Below are 15,616 nucleotides of genomic sequence, written 5' to 3' on the forward strand. Positions count from 1 at the left end.
CAGTTTTATATTTTTCCTAAGATAAATTTGTTCATATTTTATTTGATTTATTTATTTTATCTGATTAAGTATGTCAATTTTGGGGGAGATCATATAAATGGTATTATGTTTGATTGACTGATTTAAGTAGGCAGAGAGGCAGGCAGAGAGAGAGGGAGGGGAGGAAGCAGGCTCCCTGTGGAGCAGAGAGCCGACGTGGGGCTTGAACACAGGACCCTGGGATCATGACCTGAGCTGAAGGCAGAGGCTTTATCCCACTGAGCCACCCAAGCACCCCAATAAATGGTATTGTGTTTTAGATTTCAGGGTCTACATGTTCATTGATCATATACAGGAAAGTAATGGACATTTGTATATTAACTTCATCTCCTGCCACCTTGATATAATCACTTATAAAATCCAGAAATGTTTTTTGTTAACTCTTTCAGACTTTCTATAAAAATGATGAACATCTCATCTGCACATAATGACAGCTTTATTTTTTCCTTCCCAATCTCTCCCTCTTAATCCCTTCACTTCTCTTAGTACATTAGCTAGGACTTCAAGTATGATGTTGAAAAAATTTTTTGAGGATTTCTGCATCTATATTCCTGAGAGATATTGGTCTAAAGTTTTCCTATCTTGTAATATCTTTGCCTCATTTTGTTATTAGGGTAATGCTGGCCTTATAAAATGAGTCAGGAATTATCCCTGTTCTATCTTCTGAAAGAGACTGAAGAGAGCTGGTATAATTCCTCCCTTAAATGTTTGGTGGAATTCACTAGTGAACCCATCTTGGCTTGGTGCTTTCTGCTTCAGGTTATTAACTACTGGTACAATTTCTTTAACAGAGAAGGCCCTGTTCATATTTGCCTATTTCTTCTGGTGAGAATTTTGGCAGATTCTGTCTTTTAAGGAATTCGTCCATTTCATCAAGGTTACGAATTTGAGGACATGGAGTTGTTCATAGTATTCCTTAATTATCCTTTTGATGTTAACGGAATTTGTAGCGACGTTCCTTTTTTCATTTCTTTTTTTTTTTTTTTTTTTTTAAAGATTTTATTTATTTATTTGACAGACAGAGATCACAAGCAGGCAGAGAGGCAGGCAGAGAGAGAGGAGGAAGCAGGCTCCCTGCTGAGCAGAGAGCCCGATGTGGGGCTCGATCCCAGGACTCTGAGATCATGACCTGAGCCGAAGGCAGCGGCTCAACCCACTGAGCCACCCAGGCGCCCCCTTTTTTCATTTCTGATTATCGCTAATTTTTGTCTGCTCTCTCTCTTTTTCTTAGCTAGCCTGGCTAGTGGGTTATCAATCTTAACTAATCTTTTCAAAGAACCAGCCTTTGCTTATATGAGAAGTTTCTTCTAAGTATTGTTTTCACTGAAAAATTTCAAGCACAAATTTTGATATATTTTATTTTCATTTTCATTTAATTAAAAATAATTTAAACAATTTGTCTTGAGAGGTCTTCTTTGATCCATGTGTTATGAAGACATGTATTAGCTAATATCTAAACATGTGGGAATTTTAAAGATCTCATTCTGTAACTGATTTCTAGTTTAATTCCATTTTGTAGTCTGAGAGCAGACACTATATACCGTCTAGGTATTAAATTTTCAGAAGATCAAATATAGAAAATTCCTTTTTTATGGATCTCTATTTTTATAAAAATATTCCATTTGATTTTAAGTTGCAAAGTTCAGTTACATTTTAATTTTATCAATCATTTAGAAAGACTGTCTTACAGCTTAAAAAAAAACCAGAATTCTAAAGTCTAGATAACTTTTGTCATATAATCTTCTTTTCAGAGTTAGGCAGAAACATGTCTCCAACACCAGAAATATCCCAGAAAATTAGCATTACTTTAAAGAAATAGTTTAAAGAAAGGGAAGCAGATTTTTCATTTCACTAGTAAAAAACAATATTCATCAATGGGAGAAAAATATCGAGGTATACTCTATTAAATAAAAAAGTCAAAATTCTACTTGCTTTACTTGCTCTTCACTAATTATCTCACTTTCTAAGGCAATTGCTTGCTAAAAAGATTTTTGCCTCTGTAAACACCCTAATTCTACAATTTTAGAAAATGTTTTTAATATCTATCAGTTTTAAGACAAGAATTTCTCTGCAATATAAAAAAGCAAATGTTCTCACTTCTATAAGCTCAGTTCTATTTTCCCACAATTTGTATTCACTGATCCTGGCTCACTCATCCTGCTTGAGAGAAATACTTAAACAAATCAATCCTTTAAATGTTTAAAGATTAATTCTATCTCCCTAAATTTCTGCTGGATCAAATATTTTCAGTTCACTCAATCATCTTCTTTGTGGTTCTTCACATACAGGACTTATTCTACTATATTAATGTTCTTCTTAGAGTTTGGCATACTAATCTAAATACCAGACTCCAGGAAGGATGGCATCAGGGGAAAGTAGAATAATGTCGTACATATTATTTGGGGCACATAATGTATTTAATGACAACTAAGGTGATTATTTTGGCGACAGGCAGGAAAAATACAAAGCTTTTTACATTAACATTCACAAAATTAAGAGACTTCTATAAACAAGACAGTCACCACATTTGTCAAAAGTAGGACTATTTTATCAATTTAAAGGAACTGAAATGACACGTCACAGAAGGTGTCAAGTATATGAAGCACAAACAGACCAAATTGAGGATTTGTGGAAAACTATGGTACTTCCCAGAAAATACACATATTAAATAAAACTAAGAGCTACTATTTACAATAAAAGGGACTTCCACAGGTGCTTGAAGCTCATCTATAGATTCTAGAGCTGTGCTATATTCATCAGTATGACCACAATTGCATAGCATCATATTAATTACACAAGTTGGTATGCAATATAAATTTATATAGTTCTCAAAATAACTTTACTATCATGCTCATTTTAAAGTGCAGGAAAGAGAATATCAAAGAAATTAAGCAATCTGCCTTCAGATGGTAAGCAACGGAACCCAGATTTAAACATAGTCAACTCTAAACACATTTCCTAAACACCTCTCTAACAACATCCATTAGGGTATGATCTAATTAAAACACTATGCATTACAAATTGTTTAAAGCATTACAACAGATCAATAATAATCATAATTATTTTTCTGTCACATTTTCTTTGTCTACAAAATAGGAGAGAATATCTCTTAAGTAACTATGCAAAGTTGATAGAGGAAATAGTAGAAGTGGTAAGACATGAAAAGAATTTCATTCAGTGTATGTATTCACAGGGAGAGATGGTAAATGAATTTCATTTCAGGACTACTTTGATAATTTCCATTTAGTAGATTAACTATATGGAGAACCATAATATATTATTATTGATGGGTGCTTATAAAACATTCCCCTATAAATTCATTCAATTCACATTTATTCTTAAGGCATGAAAGTTGAGCTTCCCTGACCCAAATAAATACTCTAAATTTCCACAGATTATCTCTTTAAAACAATAACCACTAACAAAAATCTGCTAAAACTCAAAACGAGCAAAATCAGAGATTGAGTTAAAGTTAAGAAGTTTTTCATAAGCCAGTTATGCATTCACTAGTTTTCCCTACTTTAGTTACAGATTTATTTATAGATCCTAATCATTTCAAAATTAAAATAAACTATGGATATTAATGGAATAAATTCTAAATTATCACACTGTAAAAAAACAGAATATTAGAGACACAAAGATTCTTCTTTTTAAGATTTATTTATTTGAAAGAGAGACAGAACATACAAGAGCAGCGGGGAGGGACAGAGAGAAAATCTCCAGCAGACTCCTTGCTGAGCGAGGAGCCAAAGGCAGCGCTAGATTCCACAACCCCAAAATCATGACCTGAGCCGAAATCAAGAGAAGGAGGCTTAACCAACTGAGCCAACCAGGTGCCCCAGAGATATAAAGTTCTGAATAGCGATCCCAGTGTCACTGACTAAAAAATAAAAATTTTATTTTAAGTTTTACATGAAATGTTTTCACTCAAATATATCTATCAATATAAATAAGAGGGGGTGGCTTGGTTGGTAGAATATGCAACTTCTGATGTCAGGGTTATGGATTTGAGCCCCAACTAGGTGCAGATTGCTTAAAAATAAAATATAATAAAAAATACAAATATGAAACCAAGATATTTTTAAAAAAGAACTATGCCCCCAAAAGTGCAAAATATTCCTCAGATTTCTTCAGAACCCTAATAAAGAAACGTATGTAAAGATTAAAAATACACTAAAGTGAGAAAATGAACTGGCCAAATTAAAACAATTAGAAATAAATAAATAATATCTAATAGAAAATCAAATACTGCTTCTCTTGTATTCCTAACAATGGGTTTTTCTTTGCATTACCTTTTGTCAGATTCCAGCTTCCTAACGTGTAAGGTACATGTGCTGATATGGACCACCATGTTAAATATATTTGTTTGAGAAATAATTAAGGGTCCACTATGGGTATTGTGCTGGGCACTAGGCTAGGTCCTGGCAAGTCTCCAACTCCACAAAAAAAAGGACTGCCTTAGCCTCAGAGATTATATTCTCATACAGAAGAGATTAAAGAAACACACAAAGAAATGTGAAAAGATTCCAATAAAGATACCTGACAATGCATTTCCATGAAGAGCCATCTTGATCATCCTGTTCTTCTATGTACATTCTGACATTATGATCTTGGTCCAACTGGTACCAGTACATGAGGCCATCTTTGTCTCGGCCAATTGGTTGGAGACGCATGGTATCAGCATCCTCCTCATTGATAATGTTCTTGAATTTGAGATTGTCATCAAACTGACACTCGCAGAGGTACTGGAAAATAGTCAAAACATGGCTTAAAATACCCCATTACCTAAATGTGGTATGTTTAAACACAGAACTAATTCAGAGATGGGAGCAGAAAAAAATATGTATAGTTTATCCATCTTTCACTATCCTCTCCCCACTTTTGTACAACCTGTTTAGAATAAGCAATTTAAAGAGATATTATTTCAAGTTATTACTTAAATTTACAGGTTTAATATTATCAATGACACAAAAATCATATTATATTTCAAAAGCACCGTGTACTAGTCTCCCAAATTTTATTACGTATAAAATTTTCAATGATTCTTTTTATTAAAGCTTTTAGATAACATTATTCTTGAAACAACTATTGGTGAATTAATTAAAATAATTGTAAAACATAATAAATTCATTACCTTTAGGAGTGCTAGTTTGCATTCAACACTCATTTCAAGATAGCCCTTCTTTTCCATCTCCCATGCCCAGGTGCTATTAAACTCTTGGCATATCTGTCAAACAAAGTTCATATCTTAATACATAAAAGCAATTTATATTTACATTGGTATTTTATTGTAATTATGTTAACTATATTTATACATATTTATAATGGAACAAGTTTATAACAAATACATTCCAAGCCAAACGCATCCTTAAATACACCAGAAATGCTTACTTGTGACTAATGACTTAATTTAAGGTAGGCAGTGATCTCTAGAGCTCTCTCCTTTACTCTCAAGAATTTTATACATGTTTTATGGCACATTTTCCCAAATGCAAAAATTATCTAATTCCCCTTCCAAATGGCCTAGAAGTTCCTTGAGGACAATAGTTTATTTATCTCCATGCCTAGAATAGAGGTAGGCATTCAAAAATCATGTCAAATTATAGGCACATTTTTAAAAGAGCGATTTTATTTTATTTATTTATTTGAGAGAGAGAGAGAGAGAGAATGGAGGTAGGGGGAAGCAGAGAGAAAGGGAGAGACAGACTCTGCTCTGAGTGCAGAGCCCAATGTGAGGCTCAATCCCATGACCCCAAGATCACGATGTGAGCGAAAATCAAGAGTAGGATGCTGAGCTAGCCAACCCCCCTGTAAGCACATTTTTAAAAAAGCCATTCTCCACCGCAACGTCCTCTTTTTTTTTTTTTTTTTTTTTGCGTAAAGATCCCTTTGTTTGGCATTTGATACCTTCTAAAATGTGGCCATAACTTACATTTCTAGGTTCCTCTCCCTATACAAGCATTTCAGGCCAATCAGAGCCACTGTAACAATCTGAGGAAAGAAGATATGGATAACCACACCACTCAATAATAAGTATTAATCAGAAGAAATGCCATGGGTTGTATGACCTCAGTGAGCCAGTTTCTTCAGCAATAAAAGGGGAACAGTAACAATACTGACCTTAAATGTTACAAACAGGCATGAAAAATGATACAAAGTGTCTACTGACTCCATGCTCTTTGCTCTAATCCAAGAGGCAAGGAGTATAATGAAGGTCAAGAGAGAAGAACCAACCAAGGGACAAGATTATTTGGGAGCTTGGGCAATTAGCTAGATAGGCAGACAGCAGAAACATAAGCAGGCCAAGTGGAATTGCTTATATAATCACATTAACCCAAGAATAAGACCAAGCTGGCCCTCCTAGGAATGCTGCCCTTTTCCTGTTAAGCACCAAGTGACAATAAGGCAAACAGGCCAAGAACGACATAATGGGAGATCTTCAAAGGCACAAAGGGAAGAATAAGCTCTCCATTCTCTGGAATACCACATGTTTCTGGCTGACAGCACTACATAGTGTAGAGAGAAAAAAAATTCATTTACAAAGGAAAAGGAAATTTGGCAAATATTACATAGGGAGGACCCTAAAGTAATTATATCAAAAGCTAAAAAGGTCAGAATCTGAAGGATCTTTTGACAAATATATACAAATGGCGAACAAGGATAGGAAAATATGATTATCATTAGTCATTAAGTAAACACATATTAAAACCACAATGGAATACTACTTCATATCCATAAGGACAGTTGTATCAAAAAAGATCTCAGTGATCTCAGGGTCCTGAGATCCAGCCCCACATCCGGCTCCATGCTCAGCTCGTGGTGATTCTGCTGGAGTTTCTCTCTCTACCCCACCCCAAGCTCACATGCTGGCACGCTCTCTCTTGCAAACAAAAAATAAATCTTGAAGAAAATAGTAAATGGTGTGAGGATGTGGAGAGACCAAAATGCACAGACTGTTGATGGGAATCTAAAGTGGTGCAGATGTTTTATTAAAAAGCTAAGCAGTTCTCAAAATGTTAACACTGAGCTATCACATGACTTAGCAATTCCATTTCTAGGTATTTATACAGGAACAGTGAAAATACATGCCCATGCAAAAACCTATATAACGTTCATAGTAGCATTTTTAAGAATAGTTAAAAGGTGGAAACAACCCACATATCCATCAACTGAAAAATGGATAAATAATATATGGAATATCCAGAAATCCATACAGTGGAATTTTATACAGCTATAAAAAGAAATGAAGCACTGATACACTGTACAGTTTGGATAAACATAAAACACATTATGCTCAGTGAATGAAACCAGATACAAAAGGTTACATATTGTATGGCTCGATGTATATGAAACTTACATAACAGTCAAACACAGACTGTAAGTTTACTAATAGTTACCAGGGGGAAGGTAGAGGGAGGAACAGGGAGTGACTGCTAATGAGCAAATTCCTTTTCAGAGTGATAAAATGTTCTAGATTTAAGATAGTGGTTATGACTGCACAACCTAATGAGTATACTAAAAAACGCTGAATTGTTTATTTTAAAAGGGTAAAATGTCTGGGCGCTTGGGTGGCTCAGTGGGTTAAAGCCTCTGCCTTCCGCTCAGGGTCCTGGGATCGAGCCCCACATCGGGCTCTCTGATCAGCAGGTAACCTGCTTCCCTCTTTCTCTGCCTGCCTCTCTGCCTACATGTGATCTCTGTCAAGTAAATCAAATCCTTAAAAAAAATAAATAAAAGGGTAAATGTCATGGTATGTGACTAATATCTCAATTTAAAACAAAATCAGAGGGATAATCAAGAATGGACAACCCAGTATATGACTTGGATGAAGCACCTACTGAGTGTCCCGCTACATACCATACCCCTGGAAAGAAGAGGATGTTGGCTGACAATTTTAGAGGCTCAGTCTGAGGGTGGGAATGCTCACAGTCAGCATCTGAGAGAGGCTGAGAATGAAAACAGCTCCAACTCCTGCTTGACAACCCAAGAACCGAGGCACAGCCAATGGCTCATGTAGTCAGATACCAAATACAAATGAACAACTCAATTATCTTTTATCATGTGAAAGGGGAGAAAAGTGAAAGTGAAAGAGAGGTAAATAAATAGATAATTAAGACAGAGGCCTCTCTGCCTCTATCTTAAGGTATATTACTGCTTACCTTCAATTACTAACCTCCCTTATTTATCGCTTAGGGTACAAAACTTCTGTGCTGATATTTGGAGGTGAATATGCTACTCATTTGGTTCTTTAATAAGGCAATACAGACATATTATTGTGCCATTTATAGAAAAACAAACCTCGAAACCTAGTATCATATTTGCCCAAACAGCTATGACCTACTGCTATCACAAAGTAAAGACTGTAAAATTAATAAAAAAAAAGAATACTTTAAATGAAAAATAATTATGCAGGACTATATAAATCTATGCGAGGGGTCAGCAAACTTGTTCTGTTAAGGGCCAAATAGGAAATAATTTAGGTTTTGTAGACCATATGGTCTATTTTCAACTACTCAACTCTGCTGCTGTAGTGCAAAAAGCAACCACAGAAAATACATAAATGAGTAAACTTGGCTGTGTTCCAATACCACTTTATTTATGGATAAGGAAATCTGAATTTCATATAATTTTCGTATGTCAACCATTCTCCAAACCATTTAAATAAGTAAAAAACACTCTTAGTTTTCAAGCCATACATAAGTAGACAGCAGGCCAGATTTGGCCCATGGGCCTATGTTTGCCTAGAGTGCCAGAAACTGTGTCTATGAGACTGTCTATAATAGCTATTCTTGGATCCTTGTGAGACAGGGAAACTAAAGGGACCCTTTGAAAAACTGCTTCTTTTCCTGCTTCTATTCCTTTTAGGATCTACACCCTCACCATACACATCTTATGGAACAGATAATGTATGTCCTCCATGTAAAGGTCAAGGAGGTAATGACTTCTTTGGAAGTCTTGCAGCACAATAGATAATATCTAAGGAGTAACCAGGCAGGGTCAGCACGAGTGCTTTCCAAGACCCCTGGCTGGCACTGGTACGTAAGTGACTTATGAGGAACATCTAACACTGAACTTAGTCTCCGGATGCCTGAGAAGACACGTGAACCAGACAACAATCCTCAATAAAAACGCAGACCCCAAGCAAGACTCAGTTTCCTTTCCTTTCTGAGTCTCCCAGACGTTCTCTCTATATCTGCACTCTCTCTTCATCTTTAATAAACTCTGCTCTCACTTCCTTTTGGCTCACATTTGATTTCTATTCTGCACAAAGCCAGGCTGCTAGAAGGGAGGTGGGTGGGGGGTAACTGCGTGATGGACATTAAGGAGGGCATGTGATTTGATGGGAAAAAAAAGGGGGGGGAAACCAAGGACCCTCTTGGCTGATCCTGAGAGAACCCCTCTGGGTCCGAGGACCTGGCAACAGTCTGCATCACTTGCAGGAAGAGGATCCTTATTATTAGATTATTAATTCATATTAACTCCCCATGCCCCAACTTGATTCTAATCAGTCTTGCAAATATAATTTGGTTTTGCATGCAATTTCTCTTTAGAGAATGTTCCAGTATTTAAAACATGAACATTTTTGTATAACGTTCATATTTATCACCCTAAGTTATTGTTCCATAATACTGGTTTTATGTTTGAGTCTCTCTAATCTGGTTAATGAGAGGTCATATCCTGTTGTATCACCCTGCATGGTGCCCCAGGAACAGTCTTTCTGATACACACATGAAATCAAAGTTCTGTGCCTGCAAGGCTGAATGCCATTTAGGCCTCTTGGCCATGTGCCTGCTGCCATTCCAGTAACCCCGGGGGCTGTCTTTTCCTCCTAATTTACACACAGAAAAACAAAGATGAGGATGGAAAATGGGGGGGGGGGCAGATTTAAAAGTCCATATCATCTCAGTATTTACAGGAAAGGAAAGGTGGTTTCACATGCCTACACAGCAAATACATAGACTTTATCTCAGCGAGATCATTAACACATTAATCTTGGAGACATACAATCCTTCTCTTTTTGACAACACAGAACATAAACCATTAAAAGGGGGCCGGGCTGGGGGGGGCATTAAAAAGGGAAGGGATGGGGTGGAGCAAAGAACTGTAAAAACCTTCAGCATGAACACCCAAACCCCTGAATTAAGAGACTAAATCTGCCTCCCCCCCACTCAGGTTCACGTATGCGCTCTTCCTCTCGAATAAATAAAGAAAATCTTAAAAAGTGAGAGAGAGAGATACTAAGTAACTCTAATGGCTTCTTGCAGCCTCAGGACTTGTCCCTGGAACCACTCTGCTCCCTGAGTTCCTGTCTAGAAAATTCAAGGTTTCCAAAATAATTTACTGTGTGTTCCAACCAACACCTGATCTAAGTCCCTGAATTCCCTTTTCCATTTATTTGAAAAATAAACAAACAAAACCTTACAATTGTAAATCTTCTCTCTATCCTTTTGAGATATATATGTATCTCCTATAAGAGTGTCTTTCCCAAGGACTGGAAAGCCATTCCTTTGATTTATAATCATCAGAAGGACAGGACCCCCTAGACTCTGTGGGAAGGCAGAAAGTTTATCTTTCAAAGTTAGCAGGCACAGAAGGCCTAAACAAGTTGACTGACCAACTTTCAGACCAATCCTCAAACTTACTTTTTGTAACTGTTCCTTTCTCTATCCCCCTTTTCCTCCCTCATGTCCACTTCCTGAAGCCCTCTGACTCCCTTTAAAATACCAGTCACCTCGGGACAAACTGGAATTGAGCTCAGCTCCTCCTCCTACCACAATAATTAGTGAATAAAGTCTGTCTTCACTGCCTTTATTTATCAAGGTGGGGGGGGCTGTCTTCAGATACCATTCAGATGAAAATCTCTACTTTATAATTGAGAAACACGTTAAGTTTATAAAGAGATTAATTGATCTGGAGATTCCAACAATATTTACTGAGTACCTACTCTATGACAGAAACTAGTCAAGGAGCTGGGATACCATGAGGAAGCAGACCGTCAACCTGCTATCACAGAGCTTATGTTCTAAAAGATAGTACAGCAGGTAAAAATAAGAAAATATCAAGTAGAGGCAAATGCTATGTTGAAAACAAAACAGTATTGTGCTACAGAAAGATTGTGTATCACTCTGGTTGGGTGCTCAGAGAAGGCCTCATTAAAAAAGTTGACATTTGACATAAAAAGTTGAGACAGAGAAATCAGCCACAAGAAGATGTGAAGTAGGAATGCTCCAGGCAGAAGAAACAAGCTAGCACAAAGGCCTTCAAATCTGGCATATTAGAAAAACAGAAAAAAAGATCAGTATAAATTAAGCAGAACAAAGGGGAAAGTGGCAGAAGATAAAGTTAAAGAGGTAAGCAAGGGCAAAACTATGGAGGCCAAGGTAAGAAATTAAGATTTTATTTCAAATAAAATGGGAGGCCACTGTAAGATTTTAAATGGGGGAATAACAAAATCTGATCCATGAATAGCTGCTGTAAATGGACTATAAAGGGGGAAAAATGGAAACTTGGAAACCAATTTTAAGGCAAGAGATAATGATGCTGGAGCACCTGGGTGGCTCAGTCGCTGGGCATCTACCTTCAGCTCAGGTTGTGAACCCTGGGTCCTGGAATCCAGCCCTGCACTGGGCTCCCTGCTCAGCAGCAAAGCCTGCTTCTCTCTCTCCCATGCCCCCTGCTTGTGTTCCCTCTCTCATGGTCTTTCTGTTAAATAAATAAATAAATAAATAAATAAATAAAATCTTTTAAAACAAACGAAGAAAATTAATCATAACCAAGAGATATAGTTTAAAAAGAGAGAGAGATAATGATGCCATGGACTATGGTGGCAGTAGTGGGAACAAAAAGAAGGAACTGCATCTTGGGGAATTGGGGATAGAATACAGGACTTTTTTTTTTTTTTTTTTTTAAAGACTCTTATTTAATATATTACTTGACAGAGAGAGATCACAAGTAGGCAGCGAGGCAGGCAGAGAAAGAGAGGGAAGCAGGCTCCCAGTTGAGCAGAGAGCCCGATGCGGAACCTGATCCTGCAACGACTGACCTGATCCCAGGACCTCGAGATCATGACCCGAGCCGAAGGCAGCGGCTTAACCCACTGAGCCACCCAGACGCCCAGAATCCAGGACTTTTGACAGAACATATGTGGACAGTGACTGGAAAGGAAAAACAAAGGTGACATCTACATTCCTTAGCTTGAACAAACAAAGGACAAAAGTGCTTTAAACAAAAGTATTAAGATAGGATAATCCCTCAGAGAAGAGAGCTGATAAGAGGTTTGTTTTGTACCTAACGGAGTCTGAGGTGATCCATATGACATCTAAGAAGTATCTCCTTCAAAGTCAGTGACTGAGCTAGGGCTGGAAGCTTAGGATTCCTGCTTCAGAGTTCTTTCCACTGGACCATACAGTCTTCATACAAACCTTTTCAAATCTGAGTCAAATAAAATCTGAGTGCTGAGAAGTCAACTTATCTTCATACCCCTAGCTTGTAACAAAGTATGCAACCCAGCAGATACAAAACAAGTATCTAATAAATGAATGAAAGAAACACAAAAATAATGCTTTTACTTTAATTTTTTAAAAAATTCTTTTTGGCTAACCACCATCCAACATAACACATCTTTAAGAACATTAAAAATTCTTACTAGAATAGTACTAACAGCTAACATTTATTGCATATTTACTATGTGCCATCTATTGTTTTTATTGCTTTCAAACATTAATGCAGTTGGGGCACTTGGGTGGCTCAGTCGGTTACATGTCTCCCTTTGGCTCAGATCATGATTCCAGAGTCGTGGGATCGAGTCCTGCATTAGGCTTTTTGCTCAGTGGGGAGCCTGCTTCTCCCTCAGCCTGCCACTCCCCCGGTTTGTGCGCTCTCTGTCTCTCTCTCTCCGACAAATAAATAAAATCTTTAAAAAATAAACATAAATAAAATATTAATGCAGTCAATTCCCACAAGCCTTAGATGTATGTGCTCTTATCCTCAGGAAGTAATATGCTTTACCGAAGGAATGAGAGTTAACAATAATTGGTATCCATAGTCATTCATGGTGAAGTCAGTATATAGTTATTCAGGTCAGCTGTCACCAACAGAATTGTGAACAAAGGCTCAAATGAGAATTATAAACTATCTAGGTCCATTCTTTATATTCAAATTACAACCCACCAAGTTTCCCTGACCTAATATTTAATTATGTCCAACAGTTTTGTATGTCGTATTATTCCTGGAGGGCTAAACTGAAAATACTACATATTGGGAGGGGAAAGGTTAACAGTCTCTGCTTTAAGAAGTGCACGACTCAGAAAGAAAGATGGAAACATATAATTACAGGGGGAAAGGATGGTCAAGGAGTTATCTACAAACTGAGCAACTAATACATTTATCAACTACCACAGAAATAGAGAGGAGAGAAACCCTAATACAGCCAATGGACAAAATGGTATCAACTGCAACAACTCAAGAGGAAGGTTTTATTTAAGTGGTGACTTTTATGTTAGGACCTGAAGGATGAATAGGTTTTACAAGACAACGAGGTGAAGAGAATTTCAGGAAGAAAAAAACAATATGCAAAGCCAAGGGGATGGGGGTGATACTGGTATGTCCTGTCAATGTGAGGGTGAAGAAAAAAGTTCTTTCTGCTGAGCCTGAGAGCCCTAGACAGCTAGTGCTTGGATTTGGGAGTGGACACAGACAAGGCCGTGAGGGAAGGGAGTAAGCAAGGCTATAAAAATAGGCCATGGCTCGTAAATATGAGAGCTCAACAAGCATTTGGAAGCACTATTAAAAAACAGTTCTGTTGCACTATGCAAGACAGGACAGTAGAGTCTGATGCCTAGAAGAAGACCCACTAAAGCCCGTTTTCCAACAATTCAATGGAAAGGGATTGAAGCTCACACAAACTACTGAGAGGCAGATTCAGGTTCCTAGTCTTGTGCACCTTACAAAAGCAGTAAGTTTCGTGTTTAACATATGGTTTTACTATTTACAATATAACTTTCTCATTATTTCATTTGAGGTAGGCACCCTGCAAAACTACAAGAGTTTTGAAAGCAATACAAAGTCTGATTCTTCTTTCTGTTTTCTATGATACCTACCAAGTACAAGGCCTTGCTGACATGATAGTGGTCACTCAGTAAATATTTACTGTGGCAATGTTCTCTGCTCTAACTACTGAGAGGATTTACTATTATTGTGGGATATTTGCGAATACTGCCTATAAGAATGCATTAAGACTTGTATAGAATAGATGTTTAATTTCTTAAAAAATATACAGGAAATGTTTCAATGGTGAGATATCTCAAGCAACAGGGTTTGTTGTGTGTGTGCTTTTAAAGATTTTATTTATTTATCTGAGAGAGAGACAGGGAGAGAGAGTATGAGAGGGGAGAAGGTCAGAAGAAGCAGCAGACTCCCCACGGAGCAGGGAGCCCAAGTGGGACTCAATCCCGGGACTCTGGGATCATGACCTGAGCCGAAGGCAGTTGTTCAACCAACCAAGCCACCCAGGTGCCCAAGCAATAGGGTTTTAAAAACCTCAAAAGAAATACCAAAACTCCCAACTGACAGAGTATAAGCATGTGTTAATTAATTAGCTCATTCCACATTTTATCAGGATGTACTATGTCCCAGACACTGTACTTGCCACAAGGATAAGTAAGATACTGTAACAGCTGCTGAAGGAGCTCAGGATTAGAGGGATAAGCAGCTGAAATCTCAGTTAACTTATAAATAGGGCACATTTACAACATGGCAAAAAATTTGAAAGGCTACTCTCAAAGTAACCTATTCTGAAGTCTTGGTCAAGGAAAAGGTACCCTGAAAATATGTAAAATAAGTCAAGCAAGAAAAGTAAAATCTCTATCAAAGCTATTTTATATTCATAAGTAAGATTAACCATATACCTAAAATGCAATTAAAATGAAAAGAGTGTGATTGTTAAGTGCCTCTTTCCAAGAAATCTGCTTTATATCAGTAATCTAGGTAAATCAAAGTATAAAGGGAGATAAGGTTTTTAGGATCATAGAGGTTGAGATTCAAATCCTTGCTCTCCCTATCAGCAATGTGATCTTGTTTCAATCAATTGCCATTCTGAATTACCACTTTGAATTTCAGGATCTTCACCTGTAAAGTAGAGGTTTTGCTGCTGGTAAAAAGATAAGAAAGATGCTTATCAACTACTCACCATGCTATAGCTTCCTTATGTAAATGCAAACCTAAAAACATTTCCAGAACCAATTGGGACACTAGTAGAAACAGAAGGAATTAAGAGCTGGTAGGAAGTACATCAGTGTTCTTCAAACTGTACATAAACATTGCTCATGATATTTTCATTTTAAACACACACACACATAACATGTCTAAGATTTAAATAAAATTATTGGTGACTTGTTTTAATTTCCTACATTTATTTTCTGGGTAATTAACTTCATTTAAAATGCACTCAGAGGGGCGCCTGGGTGGCTCAGTGGGTTAAGCCGCTGCCTTCAGCTCAGGTCATGATCTCAGGGTCCTGGGATCGAGTCCCGCATCGGGGTATCTGCTCAGCAGGGAGCCTGCTTCCTCCTCTCTCTCT

The 15,616-nt window shown here is 37.3% G+C and overlaps 1 protein-coding gene across 2 annotated transcripts in view; it reads right to left on the bottom strand.

Annotated features, from left to right (window-relative positions):
- RSF1 (remodeling and spacing factor 1) overlaps positions 1-15,616 on the bottom strand; it is a 159,593-nt gene that overhangs the window by 66,402 nt on the left and 77,575 nt on the right. For both annotated transcript variants that reach the window (XM_059411612.1, XM_059411603.1), the window contains exons 3-4: positions 5,174-5,266; positions 4,579-4,784 (exon numbers count right to left, since the gene is read on the bottom strand). In XM_059411612.1, coding sequence (XP_059267595.1) covers positions 4,579-4,784; positions 5,174-5,266 — 299 coding nt within the window. The remainder of the gene's footprint in view (positions 1-4,578; positions 4,785-5,173; positions 5,267-15,616) is intronic.

The sequence above is a fragment of the Mustela nigripes genome, chromosome 1 (assembly GCF_022355385.1).
Source record: "Mustela nigripes isolate SB6536 chromosome 1, MUSNIG.SB6536, whole genome shotgun sequence".
NCBI lineage: Eukaryota > Metazoa > Chordata > Mammalia > Carnivora > Mustelidae > Mustela > Mustela nigripes.